The sequence below is a fragment of the Pongo abelii genome, chromosome 1, assembly GCF_028885655.2.
Source record: "Pongo abelii isolate AG06213 chromosome 1, NHGRI_mPonAbe1-v2.0_pri, whole genome shotgun sequence".
NCBI lineage: Eukaryota > Metazoa > Chordata > Mammalia > Primates > Hominidae > Pongo > Pongo abelii.
Genome location: NC_071985.2, coordinates 38,696,923 through 38,721,825, shown reverse-complemented (window position 1 = coordinate 38,721,825; position 24,903 = coordinate 38,696,923). Strand labels below are relative to the sequence as shown.

The 24,903-nt window shown below is 43.1% G+C and overlaps 1 protein-coding gene across 2 annotated transcripts in view; it reads right to left on the bottom strand.

Moving 5' to 3' along the window:
- Nucleotides 1-24,903, bottom strand: part of KCNH1 (potassium voltage-gated channel subfamily H member 1) — a 471,857-nt gene that overhangs the window by 99,976 nt on the left and 346,978 nt on the right. For both annotated transcript variants that reach the window (XM_024239363.3, XM_024239369.3), the window contains exon 9: nt 18,734-18,986. In XM_024239363.3, coding sequence (XP_024095131.1) covers nt 18,734-18,986 — 253 coding nt within the window. The remainder of the gene's footprint in view (nt 1-18,733; nt 18,987-24,903) is intronic.

The window sequence follows — 24,903 nt, the reverse complement described above, 5'->3', positions numbered from 1 at the left end:
AATTACCTGCTAGGTTATGTAATATTCCAGCAGAACATCCCAAATCATCCCAACTCTGAGCTGGCATCCCCCGCTTCCTTCCCTGAAAGAATGATACAAGAGCGAGCAAGGGGTGGCTCTAAGAGGGGCAGATTTTCCTCTGGAAGTGTCTTGAATATCTGTGAGAAAATGTAGAATGTATAAAACCTGCAGTCTCCTATTGGGATGAAATGTGGTATAAGCCAGGACTATTGAAAGTAGAAGCTAGTTGATAATCTTGCCTGATTCGTATTAAGATTACCTCATCTAAACAAGACCCAATATATGAGTGTTATACTTTTCAAATGAATTTGGGAGTCGTTTTTCTAATTATAAAAGAAACTATAAGGTAAAATAGTAGCACTGCATGTGCATGTAATTACACATATATTTATAAAAATTCAGTTTATAAGCAACTATTCAGGGGCATACCTATTGCATAAAACAAGGGGCAACCATATTGCGGTTGGAATACACCATGAAATAAATAAGTGCATCTGTAGAAATGACAACATTCCCATTATGAAACATTTTCCAATCACAGGTTTTGACAGAAAAAATAAATGGAGGGTAGTTCCTACTACAAAAAGTATTTCACAGTAAGATAATCATGATTAATCTGTAGGGTCTAAGAGTCTCAGTATTGTCATAACTTGAGTTGATTTTCAACCCAAATTGAAAATCATATAACTTTACTTCCTGTCAAGGCAGTAGTTTTGGTATAAATTATCTGTTAGTGAGATTTAAGAATGTAATATCAGAGGACCTGTCAGATCCAAAACAAACTCAGGACTATTCTGTTAAATGCAAAATGTTTTTATGACACACATAACTCGGGAGAACTGTCAAGGGGAAGGAGACAGAACATTTGGCAAGCTGCTCGTAAGCACAGTGCTGGAAATAATGACTTCCCAGGTCAGGGTTGCAAATCAGAAGCCCAGACAAGCACTACACCCGCATTTGTTTCTCATTTGCCAGTGTGTAAAATGATCATTCACTCAAGAACAAAAGGTACCCCAATGCACTCAGCAATCAAACTACTGGAGGCAATCAGCCTATTGATTTATTTATCACACTGAGGCCCTGGGTGCAGAATGTTAAAACCTAATGTTCCAAGACTCTAAAATACTAACATTCTAAATGGACATTCTGGGCTGGGAAAAAAAAAAGAGGGAAGTAAGGAAAGGCAGCCTAATTAAAACTCCAGGCAAACATCTCAGTAATAAATAATCCTCTTCCTCTTCCCCCCAATTATATGCAGCTGTCTTTACTGAACCTCCACTTCTGCAGTGGACATAAACATCCCTATGGGGTACCAATGTAGGACTGAAGAACATCCACAAAACACAGGTAGGAAGTGGGACACAGGGCTGAGGTGGCACAGGGCCAGGGAGGGGCAAAGCACAGAAGAAAACCAAGCCCCTGCAGGCAATTTGGTTTAATGAAGGGCAAAGGCCAGAACAGCCAGCCACTTGAGGAAGCTGAAGCGGGGTGGGTAGGGTGAAATGGGATTACCAGGGTGAATTCAAGAGATGCTGGAACTCTGGGACCCTGGAAGGGTCAATAGCCTTCCTGAGGTTAAAGGGTGGCAGGGAAGCAATTCTTATCTGAACCCTACAACTAAGTCTAGAAGCCTCCAGAGAAGGCTCTGTTTATTCAAAGACAGGCTCTGAGTGAGCTTGGCAGTTCTGGGAGATCAGAAAAAAATGAAATTTCTGGCTGCTTCTCTTCACTATTTCCTATTATGTGCTCTTTTAAGGACTATCTCACAGTGTTATAATGTACTCCACAAAATATAATTCTAATGTTAAACTTACTACCTGCTGTTGAGATCATTATTTCTAGACCCAAACCAATTAAAAAAAAAATTCATTCAGTCATTCATGCAACTTTTGCCAGGCACTGTTCTAGGGGCTGAGGTGTAACAGTGGAACAGCAGATGCAGTGGGGGAAGGAGATGCAGGTGACTATAATGTGTTAGGGGCTATAAAAAGGGAGAGTCCAGGAGGGGTATCCAGCTCAAGCTCAAGGGATAAGGGAAGTCTTCCAAGATTAATGTCTGAGCTGCAACCTGAAGGATGAGTTCAAGTTAAGCAGCATAAAGCTGAAGCATGGAGATGATTCCAGGCAGAGGGATCAGCATAAGCAAAGGCCTTGAGGCACAAAGATCTGCCTCTTTAGCAAAACTGAAAAGCCATGGCCGGGCGCGGTGGCTCACGCCTGTAATCCCAGCACTTTGGGAAGCTGAGGCAGGCACATCACGAGGTCAGGAGATACAGACCATCCTGGCTAACACGGTGAAACCCTGTCTCTACTAAAAATACAAAAAAAAAAAAAAAAAAAATAGCCGGGCGTGGTGGTGGGCGCCTGTAGTCCCAGCTACTCGGGAGGCTGAGGCAGGAGAATGGCGTGAACCCGGGAGGCGGAGCTTGCAGTGAGCCGAGATCGCGCCACTGCACTCCAGCCTGGATGACAGAGCAAGACTCCGTTTCAAACAAACAAACAAACAAACAAAAACGAAAAGCCATGTAAGCCTCTGAACCACCCCATATTTTGAATTATCTGTTCCTTCATTCACCTGTAGAAATGAGAGTTATATTTTGTAATCCTTGGAGGAAAGTGCCTGGTTTCCTCATTTGGCAGCAAACTCACCTCAGCACCTTCCACACTCTGTATACTGAGAGTGAGAAACACCAGCTTGTTGAGTGAGTAGCTGTTTAAAGGTTTAGATCCACTATTCTGTTGGCGGCTTCTCTGGGAGGCTGAGAGAGGTGCCAGAAACACCGAGTACAGTAAGTGTTGCCCTCCTCCCCCTACCCCACTGCCTTTATTTCTCTTCCCTAGGGTATCAGGAAGTCCTTTGTCCTCATGCCATTTCAGGACAAGAGGGGTTTCTTCACTCACTTCATCAGGATGATGAAATGCAGCTGCAGAGTCCTGCCATAGCTGAGGGGGCTCCGAGGAAGGGGCATCCTCTCTCCTGGCCCTAGAAGAAAACTCCTTATAAGACAGATAAAGGGAGCTGGATTAATCTTTCCAGGCAAGCCCTAAGCAGAATGTGTGCATACTCACTGAACTAGATCGCTCAGGGGGACAATGACAAGGGCTCAGTTCTCAGACCACCTTGATTATAGCATCTATGTGAAATCCAGGCCCTCTCTTCAGTTCGTAAAGCCATGACTAAGACAAAAAGAGAACATGCCCAAATCTCCTCCTCCCCAGTACTGCCCTCAACACGTTTTCCAAGAACTTGATCATCTATTCTTTCAATATGAGTTTTGGGGCCAGACAAGCTGGCTGCAAGCCCAGGTTCAACCCATCGAGGGCTTGTGGTGGCCCCTGCTGGACTTCTCCTCCTACTCCCTGCCCTCCAGTCACACTGGGAGTCTTGGAGTCCCTCTAAGTTTGGCTCCTGTCTCACATCAGGGCTTTCCCAGCCCTGCCCCAGACACTTCACCCTACTTCTTGGCCTGGATGACTCCTGCTCATCCTTCAAAATATGCCCAAACCTCCTCTCTGATCCCTTGAGCAGAGTAGCTCCCTATTATTTATGTACTCTTCACTCTGTTTCCCCCTGGAAACACCCATCGTACTTGGAACTGCTGCATACCCAGCACTGTCTCCGGTACATGGCAGGCACTCAATGGTTGTTGAATGTATACATAAATGAACAGCACTGGGCATCTTACTAAATCTCTCCCAGCCTCAGTTTACCCAACTATAAAATGTGGCTAATCATACCAACCTGCTATGGTCTGAATATTTATGTCTCCACCCCCTCAAATTTATATGCTAAAACCCTAACTAACTCCCAATACAGTGGTATTTGGAGGTGAGATCTCTAGGTGGTAACTGGGTCATGAAGATGGAACCTTTATGATGAAGATTAGTGCCCTGGCCGGGCACAGTGGCTCACACCTGTAATCCCAGCACTTTGGGAGGCCGAGGTGGGCAGATCACTTGAGGTCAGGAGTTTGAGACTAGCCTGGCCAATGTGGTGAAACCCCGTCTCTACTAAAAATGCGAAAATTAGCCGGGTGTGGTGGCGAGCACTTGTAATCGCAGCTACTCAGGAGGCTGAGGCAGGAGAATTGCTTGGACCCAGGAGTCAGAGGTTGCAGTAAGCCGAGATTGTGCCATTGCATTCTAGCCTGGGCAACAACAGTGAAACTCCGTCTCAAAAAAAAAAAAAAAAAAAAGAAAAAGAAAAAGAAAAAAAGATTAGAGCCCTTATAAAAGAAAGCCGGGAGAGTTCCCTCCCCACATGAGGACACAGTAAGAAGGCACCATCTTTGAATCAGAAAGTGAACCCTCACAGGACATCAAATCGGCTGGCACCTTGATCTTGGACTTCCCAGCATCCAGAACTGTGAGGAATAAATTTCTGTTGTTTATAAGCTATGCAGTCTATGGTATTTTGTTATGGCAGCTGGAATAGACGAAGACACCATCTCATTGGGCTGTTGTGAAGTTTACATGAATGAATGTCAACAGATAACCTAGCACCATGCTTAGAACGTAGTAGGGGTTCAATAAATAGTAGCCACCATAAAAGAAGAATCTTCCCAACAGCACTGTGAAGCAAATTCCACAGGGATTATCAACCTCATTTTAAAGAGAGAAAAGTGAGTTCTGAAGAGGTTAAATGATTGCCTGTGACTGCCTCGTGGTCTCCATGCTGGCAAAGGAAACGCAAGGTTCCCAGGGTGTCATCCTCTGCATTCGCTCCCTCAAGCAGCCCTCCTCTTCAATCAACATTCAATGACACCTGCCTTGGGTGGGCATAATGCTAGATGATGGAAAGGATAAACTGGAGACAAAATCTTGACCTTACCGAGTGATGGCCTAGGTAGGTTTCCAGCTGTTTCTCCCAAATCAATTCTTTCCTCTTATGGTAATGAACTCATGACTTTTAGCTAGGCATAATGACAACCAGAATAAAGACTAAATTGCAGGTAAGTGTGGCCATCTGTTCAAGTTCTGACTAAGGGGAGGTGTGTAGAAGGGATGTGTGCAATTTCAGATCATTTCCTTAAAGAGAAAGACCATGTTTGCCTTTCTCTATACCTTCTCCCCTTCTTCTTGGCAGGAATAAGGATGTAAGCTAACTTGGACCAGGAGGCCAAGGGCAACAACCTATTTAGGGTGAGGTATCACACTAGGAAGAGGCTGGGTGCCTAATACCATGAGGTTGCCACACCAGCCCTCTTACACCTGGACTGCTATGTAAGAGGAGAATAAGCTTCCATCTTGTCTAAGCTTCCTTTCTTTTGGGTTTTTGTTGGAGCAGCTGAACCTGCAACCTAGCCAATTCAGGAGTCCATGATCCAGTGGGTCAGTACAATATGTTGACCTCTGTGATAGAGGTATATATAAAGGTGCTTTTTTCACCTGCTCTAAGAAAAAGCATGAGCTTCCATGTGTCTAATGGACTGAAGAGTAAAATGATGATGAAGACTCTGGCAGCACATTCAGAGCAAAAGCTCCAGCAACTTGAACTGAAACCTTTGTAATATCACTCACTTTCCAGCCCAGCCCTGACTGTGGATCAGAAAGCAAGGATTAGTGAGGACTCATAGTGTGCCAGGTTCAGGCACCCAGCACCCATTCTGTGCCTCACCCCAATGGTGCTGAAGTCCAGCCTTTCAAGTTGATTTTGAACACTTAATAACTCTCCCACATGGGAGAAGAGTAGGTAAACAAAGTTTTGACATCTTATAAGTGTTGCCATCTCTTATCTGTAGTAAAGGTACAAAGCTCTGCTTTTTATCCTTACTGCAAAAAATAAATGCTGCTGGCAGTATGTGACCTTGTTTTATCTGCTACAGTTTACAGATGTTAGAACATACATCAAAGACAGACAGACACAGTGGAAATCTCATCAACTTGTTTTCACATGTAAGTAGTGAAAATACACTAGCAGGAATAAAGCCTTATCTCTAAGGTCTTATCTGATTGTGTTGGGGTGTCAAGTGCTTAACCAACACGTTTTTTTTGGATTTCTTACGCCAACAAAGAAAGGAAGCAATGGAGGTGCTGAGGGGGCCTTGGCTGCAGGGACAGGCCTGTATTTCATTCTACTTCTCTAAAGGGCATCTATGCCTAGAAAAGTTTTCTCTCATTCTAGGTTTTGTGGGAGATCTCAGAGATATTCAAGAAACATTTGTTTCTGTTTTTGTTTTTTGATTGGTACAAAGGAGTGCAATGGTTATGCTCTTCTGCAAACCATCTCTATATTAGAGATGGGACACTGGAGTATGTCAACCACAAATCTGGTCAATGAAACACACCCAAGAACCTGTAAGATTATACGCCAGGTTCCATGGGAAGTGTGCTTGACTTTCTCTCCCAAGCAGTGAGTAGACTGAAAGTTTCCAAAGGTGGGGTTATGTCTTACCATCTCTCTCCACGCAATTCAGCCCAGTTCAACAACCTGGCCTTACCTATTATGGATCAGGCAGAATTCCAGTGATTCAGGGGGATAAAACAGAAGGCTATGAGATCATCTCTATCTTCAAAGAGATGATACAGAGATGATGCTTACAATATAAGGAGACAAAACTTACATATGTGTGTAACAATGAAGTATAAAACAACAGTAACAAATACGAAGATATGGGAGAGGCAAGGCTAGGCAGGACTATTGAGATTTCACAGAGAAGATGAGAATAGAGCTGGCCTTTATATGGTGAGGTGAGATAATTAAGATATACATGAAATAAATAGACAATTTTTCCAAAAAGCAGGAAAAAAAGTTGGATGGTTGGGAAGGAAGACACCTGGTTGAGCTGGGTTCACTTTCCTTTATCAACTAAACTTCTTGGTAGTCTTATTTACATTATCTCTGCTCTCTTACTCTTTTTTTTTTTTTTTTTTTTGAGATGGAGTCTAGCTCTGTCGCCCAGGCTGGAGTGCAGTGGTGCAATCTTGGCTCACCGCAACCTCCACCTCCTGGGTTCAAGCGGTTCTCCTGCCTAGTAGCTGGGATTACAGGCACCTGCCACCACACCTGGGTAATTTTTGTATATTTAGTAGAGATGGGGTGTTTCACTGTATTGACCAAGCTGGTCTCAAACTCCTGATCTTGTGATCTGCCCACCTCAGCTTGAATTCCTACTCTTAAGGAGAACTACTTTGTCCCCATTCCTGATATGTCTCTCCATGGTAAGGTGGTTACAGCTGCATCATGTTCTGAATCTTCACCTGACTGATAGGTTTGCAGGGAGAACACACTCATGTGTAGACCAGCTCTTTGCTCTCTCCTCGGGAATGAACTGCCTGTAGGAAGGATGTTCTCTCTGTCCTCCTCTGCCATAAGATTTATGGAGCAGACCCACATAGGAAGAGGGTTGTGCTGGTCATCATCACAAGGTGGGTCTAATTCTGGGTCTCAATATTAGGAAGTCTTCTTGGATGCAAATATAAAGCACATTCTCTAATATTAGGTTTATCTGGAAAATAAAAGGTGACGCCTTGACCTGTACCCGTCACACTTATTTTCTCTCTTGGTTCAGAACTCTTGGGGGAATCTATGCAATTTATTAAGCACCCCTGAACCCAATACCCATCCCTCTTCATTTCTTAGGCTACTTTAATCTTGCTCCTCACCCCCATACTCCACTAATGCTACTCTCACCATAGTCAATAACTCCTTTGCTGATAAATCTAAAAGACACTTTGTAGTTCTCAATGAATCATACCTCTTTGATTCTAGCATACACTTATGGTGTTTAGCATTTTTATCTCTGAAATCGGAATGTGCCAGTTTACCTGGCAGCACTGGTTCTTAATGGGCCATAAAATATTAGTGTGTCTTACAATCCATGACATTGTCTATTTCGTGAACTATAGTTCTGTAACACTTGAAAATGACCATTTGCCACACTCCCTCACGACCCCTCCCCCACCACACACCTTGACTTCTGTTATATCCCTGTCTCCTGGTCTCTCCTCCTTTTCTGGAAATCCATCTCAGGCTCCTATAAATTGGTATTCCTTGGGGCTGTGCTCTAGACTTTGTTGCTTCTTTCTCTCCCTTGTCTCCCTGGGTGTTGTCAGCCTCTCCCCTGGCTTCAATTGCCACCTAGACCATGATGTTCCCTAGATTTTCACCTCAAGCCTTGATCTTTCTTCTGAGTCCAGAATCTCCCACTGGCTACTTTCAGTCAACTCAAACCCACAGATCTAAAAATGCAACTGGTCCTCCTTCCTGGGAAACCTGCCTATCCTCCAGTGTTGCCCATCCCAGTGAAGTCATCCAAGTCATTCCAGGCTTTTTTCTCTTGCTCATCTTCATATCCAAAATAGATGGCCAACCTCTGATAATTTCATAAATAAAATACCTCTTGGATCTATTTTTCTTCATTTCCACAGCCATTTAAGTCAGGTTAGGCTACTGTCATCTCTCAGCATGCTCCCTGCCCTTTATCTTGGCTTTTTCTACTCCATTCTCCACACAGCTGCCAGGATGATTTTTCTAAACACAAACGAGATTCTGTCATTCTTCTGCTTTAAAATCCTCACTGGCTCTCCATTACCCACAGTCCAAATTCCCTAACAAGTCTCAAGGCCTTGCTCATCTATTCTACCCTCTTGAGAATGCTATGCTCCAGGTATTTTGAACTACTTTTTTTTTTCCCAGATGTGTCTCCAAAACCTTTGCAGATGCTTCTCCCTATTCCTGGAACACTCACTCTCTAATCTCCCTTTGCAACCCCCCACAGCCCCTGCTGTCCTTGGTGGAATTCAGCTCAGACATCAGCTCTCTCAGGAAGCCATCCTTGACTTCTCATAGCTGCTGGATTAGATGCCTGTCATATAAGCTCCCACAGCATCCTGTTCTTAGTCCTATTACAGCTCTTGGCTCTATGTTATAAAATGCATATTTACTTGTCTGTTTCCTGGCTGAGAAGGTTGGCTTTATGAGAGGTGTATCTGTTTGGCCCACTGTTGTATTTCCAACCTCTAGCACTGTACCTGGCATGTTTATAATATGAACAAATCAATACATCAATGAAAGCATGGGTTTGAGCAGAACAATGTAAGTTAGTCCGGGACATGAAAGACTTAGAACGTCTTAGGCTGGATGACTTTGGGGAGAAGATAGGTCCCCAGTCCAAGTGCAAGAACCTGGGTATCCTTAGGCAGCTACAATGTCAGCCTCACTCAAGAAGAAGGAATTTGCTGACCTGCTCAGAAACACTCCTGTAATTCACTATAATTCAGTTTAATGATAAGCTGAAAATTTACAGACTAATTTAAAAAGAATTAAAGATAATGCATGTTAGAAATTACTCTGTGACATAAATCTGTCCCTAAAAGTATTAAAACTTCACCCAAATATGGGTCATCAGCCTTCCTTGTGGGGACTATGCTGATCATGAGAAAACAAGGCTGGCATCTCTGTCTGAATGGGGACTCAGCCATAAATGGTTAAGTTAAAGCAATGGTTTGGAAACTTCATGACAATTCTCCTTCTGTTCTTCATTACTGCAATTAGCTAAAATTAAATTAGCCAAATCTCTCCACCAAGCAAACAGAACACAAATCTTCCACTGAAAGCAGGTGATAATTTTCCAAGATTGCTATGGATGAGAACTTTGTTTTTTCCCCTTCTGACTATTTACAAAAGAATATAAGTGCGTTATAGAAAATAACTGAAATATGTTGAAAAATAGACAATAAAAATTACAAATAAGTCTACCGTCCAGAAAACTTCAGTTAACATTTTGGTATACTTTCCATCTTTCTTTTACTCATATATGCATTTTGATCTAGTTAAGCTTACTCTATATATAACTATATATTCTGCTTTTATCTTACTTAAGGTTATATTTGAAACGTTTTGCATGCCAGTAAAACTTCTTATCATTATCATAACAACTGCCTTAATTTACCATAATTTATGATTCAACCAATCCCTCTGTCTAGACACTATAAAGCTATGAAAATTTCCTTTAGAAAGATCAATAAACTTTCCTAGCTGCCAGTGTCTTCGGGGACTGTCAACCAGTTTTTAAAATTACTTAAGCAAACACAGAATTAGGAAAGAGAACTGGTCTCCGCCTCCACCCTCTCTCAATCAGGTAATGTGTGCATTACCTGATACAAGTGGTTTTGCATTTCTGAAATTCTAGATTATTCATATTATAGCTTCTTTCTAAAAGTGTGGACTTAGTTTAATTGCTTCAGATGATGGAACAGCTGTATGAGTATTAATGCTTGTTTGGAGTGTTTAGGGTGACACTTACACGTAGTCTCCTCCCTCTGTGCTAAGCATGAGCAAACAACATTATTATACGGCAAGTGGCAGCAATATTTATCTAGCAACTTCAAGTCCCTGGAGCAATGTGGAGCAATGCACCACAGTGATGGCAGTGTAGCGGGGGACCCCCTCCTCTCCACACTCAGCTCACAAGAATCTTGGGAAGCATCTCTGTGAAGGATTTAGCTTCTCCAATCCTCTAAAATAATGAAGGTTTATAGAAAGTTATTGTTGTTTTTGTTGTTGCTTTAGATCTTTCTCAGATAAGCCATTCTGTCCTCATTGCCTGGCCATCCTCCTTTTCAAGAACGCTTAGAGGGAGGGGTTGGGTACTAGATGCAAAAGTAAATGCCACTGTTTTTCTGATCGAATTGGTAAATAACAAAAATAATGCTGTCAAGACATCTATATGAAAAATAATATCTTTCTTCTAAATTATATCCTAATAACCAACAAATGTGAAATTTGAAATAATGTTGACTTTCTCAATATCCCCTTGAAAATTAAAACAACATTTTTTTCCACATTTAGAAAGTAGCATATACTCTTAAAGACAACTTGAAAGACAAATATTTAAAAAAATTAAAATATCCTAAAGCCTCACAAACAAGACATGCACTATAACATGTTGGTGAAAACACTTATGGGCTTTTATCTATGAATGAATGTTTTTCCCTCACATAACTGAGATCATATTGCATTCTGAAATTGTATTTTACTTACTTTGCTTATCATAAGGATTTCTAATATCATTTAAAATTTCTTGTGAGTATTGTGAATGGCTATACTCCCATTTCTTTCTTTCTTTTTTTAGAGACAGGGTCTTGCTATGTTGCCTAGGCTGGAGTGCAGCAGCTATTCACAGGTGTGATCACGGTGCACTACAGCCTCAAAGTCCTAGGCTCAAGTGATCCTCAGCCTCCTGAGTAGCTGGGGCCATGGGCACAAGCCACCACACCTGGCTTTCCCAATTCTTTTCAAATGCTCTGAAATACTTGGTCATTTAGAAAACTATTCCTATGTACTATCTGTGTCTTTTAAAAATATACATTTCATATTTCTTCCTCTAAATTCTAAATCCTGTCTTGAGCCCTGGTTTCTTTTCCTGATTCCAGACCCACAGGGTCCAAGTCCCTGCTGAACTCTCCACTTGGATACCCTATTGGCCATTAAATCCAACAATGTAACAGTCAAAATGAAGCTCACCACTATCTTTCTCACCACCACTTCCTCCTGCCTTGATCTTCTACCACTGATGCCTCCATTTCCCCACTCATCAGAATCGCCTCTCTTGCTTCCCCTCTCCCTTTGCTCCCCACATCCTGCTTATAACCTTACAGACTCTGCTTCATGATGTTTTATCCACCTTTCCCTCCCAACTACGGTTGGCAGATTTAGCAAATAAAAATACAAGATACCCAGTTAAAATAGAATTTCAGATAAATGAATAATTTCACTCATGAGCATATCCCATGGAACATTTGGGTAAAATTTATACTAGAAACTATGTATTGTTTACGTGAAATTCAAATTAAACTGGGCATGTGGTATTGTATTTGGCAGTCCTACTCCTGTCAGCATTTTTACTGCCTGCATCTTAACACTCCTTACTTCTGCTATAAGCCATAGTTACCTACCAGCCTCTTGGTCTCTCTGTTCAATCCATTAATTTTTACAAATCACAGCTGTAATAGTGCCATGCTTTACTCACGACCTTCAGTGGTTTCCACTGCTGAGTTCCTCATGCTGACCTTTAAACTCATCCATAGACTAGCCCTGATACGCCTCCCCAGCCCCATATCCCACTGCTGCCCCGGACGGCTCTCAGCTACAGCTCAAGTAGCTGTCTTGTGGTTATGAAACACCCCCGACACTTTCCTTCCCTAGGCCTCAACTCACATCATCTTTTCCATTTAGAATGCCCTACCTCAACTGTCCAAATCTTGACTCCATCCTCACACAGCTACTACTCTAGGCCTCTTATACAGATCACTGGGAAGTTGATCCTACCATGTGGTATGTCAAAAAAGTGAAGAATTGATCATTTCATGCGGTTTAGGTTAATGTAATAAAAGGTCTCCTACTCAGTGCATCCCTGCCTTAGCTGCTTCCTCACATTCATCATCTCACCCCATTCCACAAAAAACATCAAGCAGTGACTGCCTAAAGCAATGTTTCTCAAAGCTCAATCCTCCAACCACATGCGTGGAATCACCTCTGGGGCTAGAGCTATAGATTCAGAACCTGTGGGGAACAACTGGGGCTTGGCATGATGCACAAGTTTCCCAGCTGAGTTTTGTGTCCACTATAGTTGAGAACCACTGGCCTCATGGAAAGGCTGCTCAGTCTACTTTCCTCATGCTGGTCCCTGAACATGCCACATGCATTTCCATGTATTCTCTAATACCTCTGGAGGCCCATGCTGTACTTTCCACTTTCAGACTCAGACTGCGAAACTCTTACTTGTCCTTCCAAGCCCAGTCCAACTTCTACCTCCTCCATGAACATTTCCCTGCTCACTCCCAGAAGTCTATAGAAAAAGGTACCCACGTTACTTATTGTCACTAGCCATGCATTTGTCTCACCACATGTAACAGAACATTCCTCCAAGACAAGGATTTTCTCTATACCCCCAAAGAGATTAAGACCATCTTATGCTCTGGTGATTGCTAAATAAATAGATGCTGCAGTAATATCCAAATAAGGTCAATGAACCCAAGGAAGCTAACTAAGCAAAAATGAGAGTACCTTCAAAATTAGGAACTGTGACAAGGAGGTGTCCTTCTAAAAAATAAACAAATAAATAAAATAAAGAATATTTCATCCATGAACAAGCATTTATGCCTTTATGTACGTATAAGTCCTAACTCAGTAGTGACAGGACTGCAGGTAACATCTGTGCCATGTGAACCGGGGCCTGCTCATCAATCTTCCCCATGGCTCTTCCCATTTCTTGGCATGTTTGGCCCATCCACAAATCAAGAAGAGAGTTTCCTGTAGTGGAAAGCCATGCCTGGACCTGTTCCAAAAAGACACTGCAAACTGAACAAAATAGACCCATCTTCTTTCCTCCTCCACTTCTTCCTCCTCTGGCCCTGTTGACTTCTCCAGTCACTTCCAGAAACTATTCCCTCTCCTCACCTCCCACATCCCAGAGGTTCTCCCTCCCCTGATATCTCTGGACTCTGGCTCTCCTTCTACTTCCTTATTCAGGGGCTCACCATTTTTCCTGAGCCTCTCTGCTAGTCTCCATGCCTCTGTATTTGTGGAACCCAAATCTTCCTGCCAACCCCCTTTCTAAAACTCTCTCTGGGTCCTTATCCCCAGAAGATAAAGTCTTACTCTGGACTGTCAGGCTTTTCACAGCCTAACCTCTGCCTTCCTTTCAATTGCATTCCATTCAGAAAATAGCCTCTGGTGCTTTCCACGTGCTAGGTGCCGGAGATAAGAAATCAAAGAGTCCGGGGCTCACAGGAGGGTGGGAAGTAAACATGCAATTGATGCAGTGTGATAGGCTTAATAGAAACAGAGGAGGCCTTTGAAGACTCTTAACCAGCTAGTGGCAACTCTGGTAAGGAGTTAGAGCAGAACGAGGACTAGAGTTAAATCTCTAGCTTCAGGACTCTTCACTGCTTGATGCAGCCTGGCCAAAATACTTCTGTTTGCCCCAGGAAAATTTAAAAAAAAAAAATCCACAAAACGGGAAAACACAAGATGATCCATAAAGAAAATATAAATTGAGTATTAAAATGCAAAACCCATAAACATTACTAAGGGGACACTAAATCACAGTGAAAGGAGATCATATAAATACTGTACTTATAAGATAGAAATGCAGGGAGATACTTAACACACTTATGCACAGCCCTGATGCTAGTCCATGACTCATCTATGTTGGTGAGTCACACAGTAACACAGAATACCAAGATAACTACTTATATGCAGATGCTACTAGTACTACTTGGATAGGGGAGAAATGGTATCTCTACCTTTTAATACTGGTATCTATAAAAAGTTAAAAGAAAATTACTTTTTTAAATCTAATGAATAAAATGCACATGTGAAAATCTCGAATTTATTTCAAGGAGCCAAGAAACTAGATTTGAGAAGCCACTAAGTGATTTCTAAGAGAATTCCAAAAGGATATAAAAAGGATTTCATGCAAAATTAAGGCAGAGAGAACAGTAAAGGGAAAGATCTTAAGAGATTTCTGATATGTTCTCTGTCCTCAGAGAATATCATCTAGGTTTGTGGGACCATGTTTCAAACTGCAGACTGTGATCAGGTCAGGAAAACAATTTAGTGGGTCATGATGGTCATTTTTTTAATGAAAGAGAACATTATCTAACAGAAAATACCAGGTTGCAACTCACATAGCAAGAGAAGTATCAAATTCTGTGTATAACTGTGTGTGCACTTGTATATGCATTCATTTGCAATGTAATATACATTTCATATGGCAGGTTCGTCATAAAAGTTTGAAAAACACTCTTCTTTAAAAGACTTTCCTTAGAAGGGCTTTATTTTTAACACAAACTAAACACACTCAGTTATGAATACTGACCCTTTTCTTCGTTCTTGGCATCTGTGCTAAAATTAAACACAGAATGTGAGTGGAATATTAGAACTGGAAGGAGGAGGCCAATTAGCAGAATGTAAATGAGTGAACTGATAATAAGAGAACAAAGAGCAAGACAATGAGATGGATGAGCTCTGGCATTTTTTTCTAAAGCCTCTTGCTTGTGATAACTAAGGATTACTTGGATATTTTCTGTCTTCTTTAAAGCAATGGATATACAGTAGCTGCTCAATAATTGCTCATCCAATGATCCTCTAGGATACCTGCATTCTCTCTATGGCAATGCTAATCATGCAGAGTGATGGCTGTCTTTCCACTGTCAGCCCCCTCCACTTGCAGGAGGCTGGACTAATGTTTGGTCCACTGCTATATCCCCACCCCTATGACAGTGCCTGGCAGATAGCAGGTGTTCAATGCATTTTGGTTGGATTGTACTGAAGGGCATCAACAGACAATATAGTTATAATACCCATTTGATGCTTGAACCCCCTTGCAAGAACAAACTGATTTCAGTCCATTGACCAAAAGATATGCTAATTGTAGAAAAACAACAAGAACAAAACTCTAAATTTAAGTTTCCAGGGAGCAAACAGCTTAGAATCACTTATGCCTCTTTGTCCAGAGCTCAGGTTGACTCAAAGGACTTGTCTCGACCTTTTAGAGAATAAGAGCCTCTTGAAATCTGATAAGTTATTTAGAATATTAAGCTTGGACCTACTTTACAGACCCAATCTGGCTCCTAGAGACAAAGGGGAGAAGATTTTTCTAGTGTAGACAGCTTGAAGGCAACAATCACTTTGAATCCAAAGCTGCTGAGCTATTTCAGAGATCCTGTCCACATTGCTAACTAGAGTAGGCAGAATGCCCAGGAGGGCCCCAAGTAGAGGGCTAGATTTAGAGACACAGTCAACAAGGTCAAGTAATTCAACAATAAATCAAGCCCTGGTTTCTTCCTCACAAGAAGCCCAGGATGAAAGAAAATGAGAAGGGGCTAGGAAGCTGTTTGTCTTCCCCACCCCTCTTTGGCTCCATCATGCCTCTATGCCTAAGTCTAGGTGTTCAAACCAACTCCTAGTAATGCAGCTGTGTGTGGTGAGTCATGAAGGGATGCCCTGAGCATGGAAAGGCATATGGTAAGTTATCAGTGAGAAGATGAGTGAAAAATGCCCTTATCAAAGGGTTAAGTCAAATTCAAATTTAAAGGATTGTTCACTAGTTAATAGGTGTTCATCTCAGCCAGGCAAACATAAAAACATGGCTATGACCACCAGTAGAAATTCCTCTTTATCAAGGAAACTAATGAGTATTAAAGGTAGTGAAAAATGCTCTTTCATATCAGATATACTAAAGCAATGGTTTTTACCTTCATGAGTCCTATTTATACACAATTGAATCTCACTTCTCTGTGATAAGGGGGCAAGGAACAGAGTAACTCTGGTCTGCAGGGTTCAGTGGATACCATAGAATCTAGAAAACTTATTTTGGCAAACAGTTTCAGCCTCCATTCCCCACCCAATTTCTTTTTGCTTGTTTTTGTTGTTGTTGTTGTTGTTTGTTTGTTTTTTGAGACAGGGTCTCCTTCTGTCACTCAGGCCTCAGGCTAGAGTGCAGTGATGTGATCACGTCTCACTGCAACCTCCGCTTCTGATCCTCCCACCTAAGCCTCCTGAGTAGCTGGGACCACAAGCATATACCACCATGCCCATCTAATTTTTGTATTTTTTGTGGACACAGGGTTTTGCCATGTTGCCCAGGTTGGTCTCAAATTCGTGGACCCAAGAGATCCACCCGTCTCAGCCTCCTGAAGTGCTGGGATTACAGGTATGAGCCACTGCACCCAACCACCCCACCCAATTTCTATCCCACTCTCCCTTTGACCATCTGCCAGTGTATGCTGAAGGAATATAAATCATCCTTGGGTTAACCTAAGCCAAATGTAATCAAGAGAGCCAGTTGGCTTAGGACCAAAAAACAAGAAGGAAGCTACATATTGTGTGCTCCAAAGTCAAGCAAGAACAAAGTTAGGGCTTTTCTTTTTCTTTCTTTCTTTCTTTTTTAAAATAATACTATCTATGTCTCTATGTAGTTTGAATCTCAATTCTAACTTCAGAGTAACTTAATCTCCTCTGGCCTCAGTTTTCTAATAAATCATTTGTAAAAGATAAAACACATGTCTACAATCTCTACCAGTACCTGGCAACTTAATGGGCTAGCATACTACATTAACTATCATCAGAGGCTGGGTGTGGTGGCTCATGCCTGTAATCCCAGCACTTTGGGAGGCCAAGGTGGGCAGATCACGAGGTCAGGAGATTGAGACCATCCTGGCTAACACGGTGAAACCCCATCTCTACTTAAAAAAAAAAAAAATTAGCTAGGCATGGTGGCGGGTGCCTGTAGTCCCAGCTACTCGGGAGGCTGAGGCAGGAGAATGGCGTGAACCCGGGAGGCAGAGCTTGCAGTGAACCGAGAGCATGTCACTGCACTCCAGCCTGGGCAACAGAGCAAAATTCTGTCTCAAAAAAAAAAAAATTATCATCAGAATTGCAGTATTACAAAATGGATTGAAGCAGAGGTTTTGGAGTCAGAGGGACTCTGGAACACTGGCTCCATGGACCTCATCAGCCATGAGGAAATTTCCTTAACCTCTTTGAACTTTAATTGTCTCATCTACAAAATGGGGATAATAAAACTATTTCATAGGGTTACTGTAAGGTTAAAATGAGTATCTGTGTGTCAAATGCTGTGTGTCAAATGGCACAGAGTAGATGACCATAAATGATAGCTATTATTATGACGATGGCTTGCCCCTTTAAAGATATACCACCAATAAAGAGCTGTTGTCTAGCTAGCTCGGAAAACCAGACACATTTCCTAAAAGCTATTGATGCTCAATGTCCCAGTTACCAACACGTTCCCCCGCATCCCTGCTCCTCCTCCCACATTCTCTATTACTGTGGATGGTGTACCAGCTTCCCTGTTATCCATGTGAGAAAACCTATAGTCCTCATTGACTCCTCCTTCCCCACCACAGCAAATCTGTCATTGGGTTGCAGTGATTCTACTTCTTGAATATCTCAACTCCATCTGCTTCTCGCCATCTGCTTGCCACAGTATTAGTTCAGGCCACCATCAACTTGCCTCTAGATAACATGCCTCCCACCTGGTCTCCTTACCCCAGCCTTCCCCACTCAATCCACTCCCCAAGCTGCAACTACTGTCATCTTTCTAAAGTACAAATCTTATCAGGCCTCTCCCTTGCTTTCAGCTCTTCATTGGATCCCCCAAATAAAATCCCAGTCACCTAATGTGGCTTCCAGAGCCTGCCACAATCTGCCTAGTGCTTCGCTCCTTCCCTAGTCTGATATCGTGCCATGTCCCCTCTTGTGTTCCAGCCACACTAAATAATTTGTAGTTCCCCAAATGAGTCATGAATTTCTCCCTCTGAAAGGATTTGACACATGCTATCCCCTCTTTTTAGGATACTTCATCCCTTCTCTTCTCCATGCTAACTCATTCTCAATTTTTAAGTTTTAGCATAGGCACAGGAAGCTTTCCCACTTGAATACTGGGTTAGATGTGCCTCCCACTGTACTGCAAATGTCTGCTTATTTGTTCATCTCCTACACTAGACTGGGAGCCCCTTGAGGATAAAGCCCATTTTTCTTATTGAAATACTCCAGATATCAAACAGCGACTGGCTTTGTGCCAAACAGGCTCTCGCTGTTTGTTTGTTGGACAGATAAGTGAATATTAGCAATTGGCCCTGCCCTATGAAGCAATCTCTAACTGAAGGCGGCAGTGGCATTGAGCTGCCCAGTAGCTAAGCCAACCCCAGGTACCTTTGCCCGTCCAGCAAAGCCAACACCTACCTAGGATGGCCACCACCTCATCATCTTGGATCACCTCCAGGGAGCCAGAAACCACAAAGCAGAGGCTGTCAACGCTCTCTCCTGCATGGTAGATGAGGTCCCCTGGGGCACAGTGCACCGTCTGGAACTCCATGGCCAGTGCCCGGAGGCAGCCATCACTGGCCAGCCGGAAGGCCGGGTGCTCCTTGAACACCTTGCGGTTCAGGTGCACGCAGATGTCGGCTCTCATGTCCTTGGGGCAGATCTGCAGGACCTAGCCAGGCACAGAAAAAAACAGTGTGAGGGTCCTCACTGTGGCCTTCAGCCCACATCCCTCAGCACTCCAGGGGGAGGAGCAACATCCACTCCGCCAGACTGCACTCTTCTAACCAAAGTCCCTGCGCTTATGGAGCTTATATTCTTATAGATGAGACAGATAGCTTCTAAAAAAATCTGTGCTGAATGTTCAGGACAGGGGTCTGAGAGTCAGCACTGGGAGTTAAGTGGGACCCCTGTAGATCAGTGGTCAGAGAAGGCTTCTCTGGGAAGGTGACTGTTTTTTTTTTTTTTTTTAAGACAGAGTCTTGCTCTGTCTCCCAGGCTGGAGTGCAGTGGCATGATCTCGGCTCACTGCAAGCTCCGCCTCCCAGGTTCACGCCATTCTCCTGCCTCAGCCTCCCGAGTAGCTGGGACTAAAGGTGCCCGCCACCACACCCGGCTACTTTTTGTATTTTTAGTAGAGACGGGGTTTCATCGTGTTAGCCAGGATGGTCTCGATCTCCTGACCTCGTGATCCGCCCGCCTCGGCCTCCCAAAGTGCTGGGATTACAGGCGTGAGGCACCGCAACCGGCTGGGAAGGTGACATTTAAGCTGACTCCTGCATAAGTGCCAGAGTGAGCCATGTGAAAGAAGAACATTCCAGCAAGATAGTAAACACAAAGGCCCTAAAAGAACCTGAGCAATAGCCAAAAGGAGTGAGGGCAAAGGGGCAGGAGATGAGGATCAGAGACAACACCAAGTACGAGAGACTTTTAGGTGTAATAAGCCTTGGGTTTTATTCCGAGTATGATAGAGAAATACTGGAGGATTTTTGAGCATCATTGAAGCTACAGAGTGATGTTAGAGAGTGCTGACTATAGGGTGTCAAGAGTCTAGTCAAGGAATCTAGTTAGGTCCCTTCTGCAGCTGTCCAGGTGAGAGGTGAGGGAACCTGTGACTGGGATGCTGGCAGGAGAGCCAGGGGGAAGCAGTTAAATTTAGAAAATATTTTTAATGTAGAACTGACATGATCTACTGAGGGACTGAATATAGGGTGTTATTTAAAGACAGATATAAAGTAACATTTACTAAGCACTTGCTGAGTGGCAGGCATTGCTAAGCACTTTAGAATCATTCATTCATTTAATACTTATCAAACACATTATGGTATGCCAGGCATCATCCTAGGCTCTGAGGATGAAGCAATAAAAAAAAAAAATTTAAAAAAGACAAAACTCCCCGCCCTCATATGAGTTACCATCTAATGGGAAGAGACAAATAGTATGCAAAATAAATAAAATTTAGTGGTAAGTGCTTAAAGAAAACAATAAAAAAAGGAAAGAAGGATAGGCAAAGTTGAACAGGGTTGTGATTTTACATTTTAAACTGTTAACGTGCATTTGCTAATTTAATCCTCCCATAAACCGTATAAGTGCTATTATTATATCATTTTACAGATGAGAAAACTGAGGCACAAAGAAGATAAATAACTTGCCAAAAATTGCCAGGATATGGCACAGCTGGGGTTTCAAACTAGGTAGCTTGACATTAGAGCCTGGTTTAGATCCCAACCAATTCCTATACTAGGCAGCTGCCCCCCAAAAAAGGCTTGTAATTTTATTATCGACATCTCAGCAGCATCTTGGAATTCAAGCAAAAGGAAAACTGTAGGAGGCTATGCAGATCTTATCTTCTGAAAAGATTAAAAATTTACAGGTTTTCCTAGAGGAAGAAATATTTCTCTGGACTAAATGTTTGCAATAAAACATTGCATGGCCCCTTACATGGCAAGCATTAAGTATGGACATCTTCAAGCAAACTTTTCCAGAGAAATCAGAAGTGTTTCTAAAATAATCCATTCTCCCATCCTAGCTTATGAGCAAAGCTAGGGGCATAGAATCAAACATGTTCAGTGATGACGTTTTCCTTGAAGTTCTGGGTACTTTCCCACCCCTGCTTCTCTGCCTTAGCACAAGCCATTTGCCACTATATCTGCTGCTCATCCCCAAATTTGGAAGACTTTCAGCCTCCTTCAAAGTCCAGCTCAAAGCTCACCTCACCACTGATGGCTTCACTTATATTCCCACCCCCTCAGGTGCCCCTGTGCTCTCCTTGGAGGTACAGCAGTGGAAAGGGGTCAAAGAGTTGAAATTCCAGCTCCTTCCCCTCCAGATGACACTTTTTGTTTCTCCTATAAAATGCAGACTGTTAACACTGACTTGTGAGAATTAAACGAAATTATATCTACCAGTACACAGCCTGGGACAAAGCCTGGCCCCAGTAGGGGATTCAGTAAGCATAGATGCCCTTGCTCTGTGTGCCTCTGCATTCTTGATCTGGGGTTGCAGGATGCCCATCAAGTCAGCACGCCCTCTGGGAGTACAGACACAGGACAGACCAAGGCAGAGAGGAAAATTCAGAACGCCAGTGCTTGGGCAGAGCACTTGCTAAGGACTTACTTCCATAAGGCTCATTAAAAACAAGACTGCTGCAGAAATGCAGATTTAATTTAGGTCCTCTGCTCTCCGAGCAGATCACTAGGTAATGAGGAGCACTCGCATGCCATGTCAAAACTGTGCCCAGTAGTCTGGAACCACGATTTATTCTCCAGGTGAGTTCACCTTTAAATATGTCATTTGCCCTGGGCTAGACTTTACTCTTCCCCTGGAAGAGGCTGCTAGTGAATGAGGCCTTGGCATGGAGACAATGTTTTATTCATGGGCACTGTTCCCAGAGCCAATGGAGAGTACAGTGTGAGCAGGTGAGGGAACCTGGAGAGGAGAAATTGCAGACTGTCACAGCCATCAGTCATTTCCATCATTCTTCCCATCTATTGGCTCCACACTGAGGTGGGTGGGGTGTCTGGAACTCCTCTCTCTGAGTGGAGTGGGGAGGTCTCAACTCTGAGATCCCACAGCCTGCTCCTCCCCCCAACCCCGGCCACCTTTCCTACTGCTAGGTTTTGAGAAGAGACCATCCTTGCTCTTCCATGAAGGTCTCAAAGGCCAAAGGGAGATGTCAATGTGGAATCTCCTCCAAGCTAGACAGGACAGGAGTCCTGAGTAAGAGAAGAGGCATTAGGATCAGGTAGAGCTGGATTCAAGTCCCAGTCTCAGCACTCACTAGATGCGTGAATGTGCAGCAATACTTAGCTCCTCTCCCCATGTCTTCATTTTTTTGAAATTGCATATAGAATTCTTCTGAGGATTCCATGAGCTATTGTGTGGAATGTCTTGGCATAATGCCTGACACATACAAGTGTTCAATGCCTGTGAGCTCTCATTTTTGATATTGTCATCACAGCAGCAGCAGCAATTTCAGGGAGGCTTTGAAGTCCAGAAGGTCATAGCCAAAAGGGCTTTAGAGGTCACCTAGTCTTAAAGTTCATGTTTCCATGTGCTGCAGACATAAAAACAGGCTTGGAGAGGGACAAGTGATGTGCTCAAAGTCACCAGCTAATAGCTGGTAAAACTGGGGTATCCCAGCACTACCACACACATGCCCTGGCTCCCTGGTTATCACTGACCATTCTGACCTAGATTGGAGGAGAGGGGCAGATGGGGAGAGGTATAGGATGACAGGACTGGTTCTCTCCCCAGCAGTTGCCTGCCACAAGCTCCTGCCCAGAGGAGCAGCCAGCTCACTTTGGGCTCCAGAGTGAGTAGTCACAGCTGGGTCCATGGCTATTCCCTCTTCCATCTGGACCAGGACCTGGGGCAAATCCCAAAGCCCTCCAGGAAAGTGAGGGCAGATCTGCAGGACAGATCTACAGGGAGAGGAAGAGAGGGCAAATGCTGACGGTGCTGTCTCCCATGGGCAGCCGCCCAGCCAGCCCTACGGTGAGGGTGGGGAAGGGCTTCTTTCCAGACAACCAGACTTACAAAGGCATCCTGGTGCCTGGGAAAAGGAGCCCTAGGGCAGAGAGATCAAAGTTCCTTTCTGCTCCATCAGCTGCCAGGAACCCACAGAACCTACAGGCATTGTTGAGAGAACACAGCAGAAACAACAGGCGTAGTTGGGGCAGGTGGTTGGCAAAAGCAGCGACTAAGTTCAGCTCCAGCCGATACCCTGCCCATCCAAGAAATTAGAATGACTCTGTTTGGACTCATCCTCCTTCTCTCTAGTACATGTTTTAAATTTTTTTAAGTAATAGTAGGAAAAGCACAAGCTTTGAAGTCAGACAAAATGCTGTTCAAATCCTGGCTTTGCCATTCTTTACACTGTGACCACCAGGGGCAGTTAGTAAAATGAATCAGGCCTCTTGTGCTTACCCCCTTCAAGAGGGATAACAGGGTTGCTGTGGAGGCTAAATGAGACACTAGTGCAAGACCAGGCATGTAGAAGAAGCACAACAAATATCTGTTCTTAATGCATGTTCAAGAAATGGTAGCTGAGGTTGTAGTAGTGGTGTTATGGTTATCACAGAAAATAGTCGGCAAAACCAAAGTAATGTTCAAGTTGAGGATTAAATTCAGTTCAATTTTTCCTTTTAAACTGTCAACTCTCAACTGACAATTCTAATGAAGGAAGACTAGGAACATAAGTAGCTGATCCCAAAGCCAGTTGAATTTGGTTTGCAACGTGTCATTAGGTATTTTTGCAATCATGTTATCTTTCTGTTTTCCTCATTCTAACAGTCAAAAGAATCAGTATGCCCTGAGTACTTACAGACTGGAGAGAAAAAAGACTTGATAAAGACTGAGAAGCAGAGAATGAATCTCATTGAGAATGGATTTAATCTCAATGGATCTGAGATTAAATCTTTTTTATAGAAAATATGCAAAGAAAATTCATAAGTAAATAATAGGAAGTCCACTGTATGTTTTCTCTATTATTTCCAGTACCACCAAATTTTCATTACTCTATTGAAATGCATCTAGAATAATACAACTCTTAGAGAACAATAGGAATTTATCACCCTCTCCATTTTACAGGGTGGGAAAACAAATAACTAGAGAGATGCCTAATTGATGTTCTGGTCAAGTCAACTGATGATTCAGGCACAAACTCTTGATCACTGTTTCCTGGACTTGTCTGATGAATAGGGTTGCCTGGGCACTTGCTAAAAAGGCATGGCACGTGTATACCTGTGTAACAAACCTGCACGTTCTGCACATGTACCCCAGAACTTAAATTAAAACAAAAAAAAAAGAGTAACTCCTTAAAAAAAAATGCTCCCTCACTTCCCCTAAATTCTCATTCCATAGATCTGGTGAAGGCTGGGATAGTTTTTAAGGGCACTTATTAAAAATGCTCCCTCACCTCCCCCAAATTCTCATTCCACAGATCTGGGATGGAGGCTGGGATTCTTTTTAGTAATGACATCATGGGATTCTTTCTTTGAGACAGTCTCACTCTGTCACCCGGGCTAGAGTGCAGTGGTGTTATCTTGGCTCACTGCAGCCTCTGCCTCCTGGATTCAAGCGATTCTCCTGCCTCAGCCTCCTGAGTAGTTGGAACTACAGGCGCATGCCACCATACCCAGCTAATTTTTTGTATTTTTAGTAGAGATGGGGTTTCCCCATGTTGCCAGGCTGGTCTCAAACTCCTGACCTCAAGTAATCCACCCGCCTCGGCCTCCCAAAGTGCTGGGATTACAGGCGTGAGCCGCTGCATCTGGCCTGACATCATGGGATTCTTATCAGGGTCAAGATGAGGGTGAGCTGAGTGAGGCAACAGCCTTGGGCACACAAATTAAGGGAATGCTAAAAAAGTCAGTAATCAAGAGAAATCATGGTTTAATGCTAAGGTTAATGCAAAAAAATCCATGATGAACAAAATACCAAAAGTTTGAATAAAGACAAGATCACTAACAGTGCTGTGCTATCTTCAAGTCTGGGTAAAGAGAAAATTGACAATACTGATCTCCCTTCTCTAGTCATGGCGCTGATTCTTATCATCATCCAAGTTTGGGAAATTCTACCCTGGACAG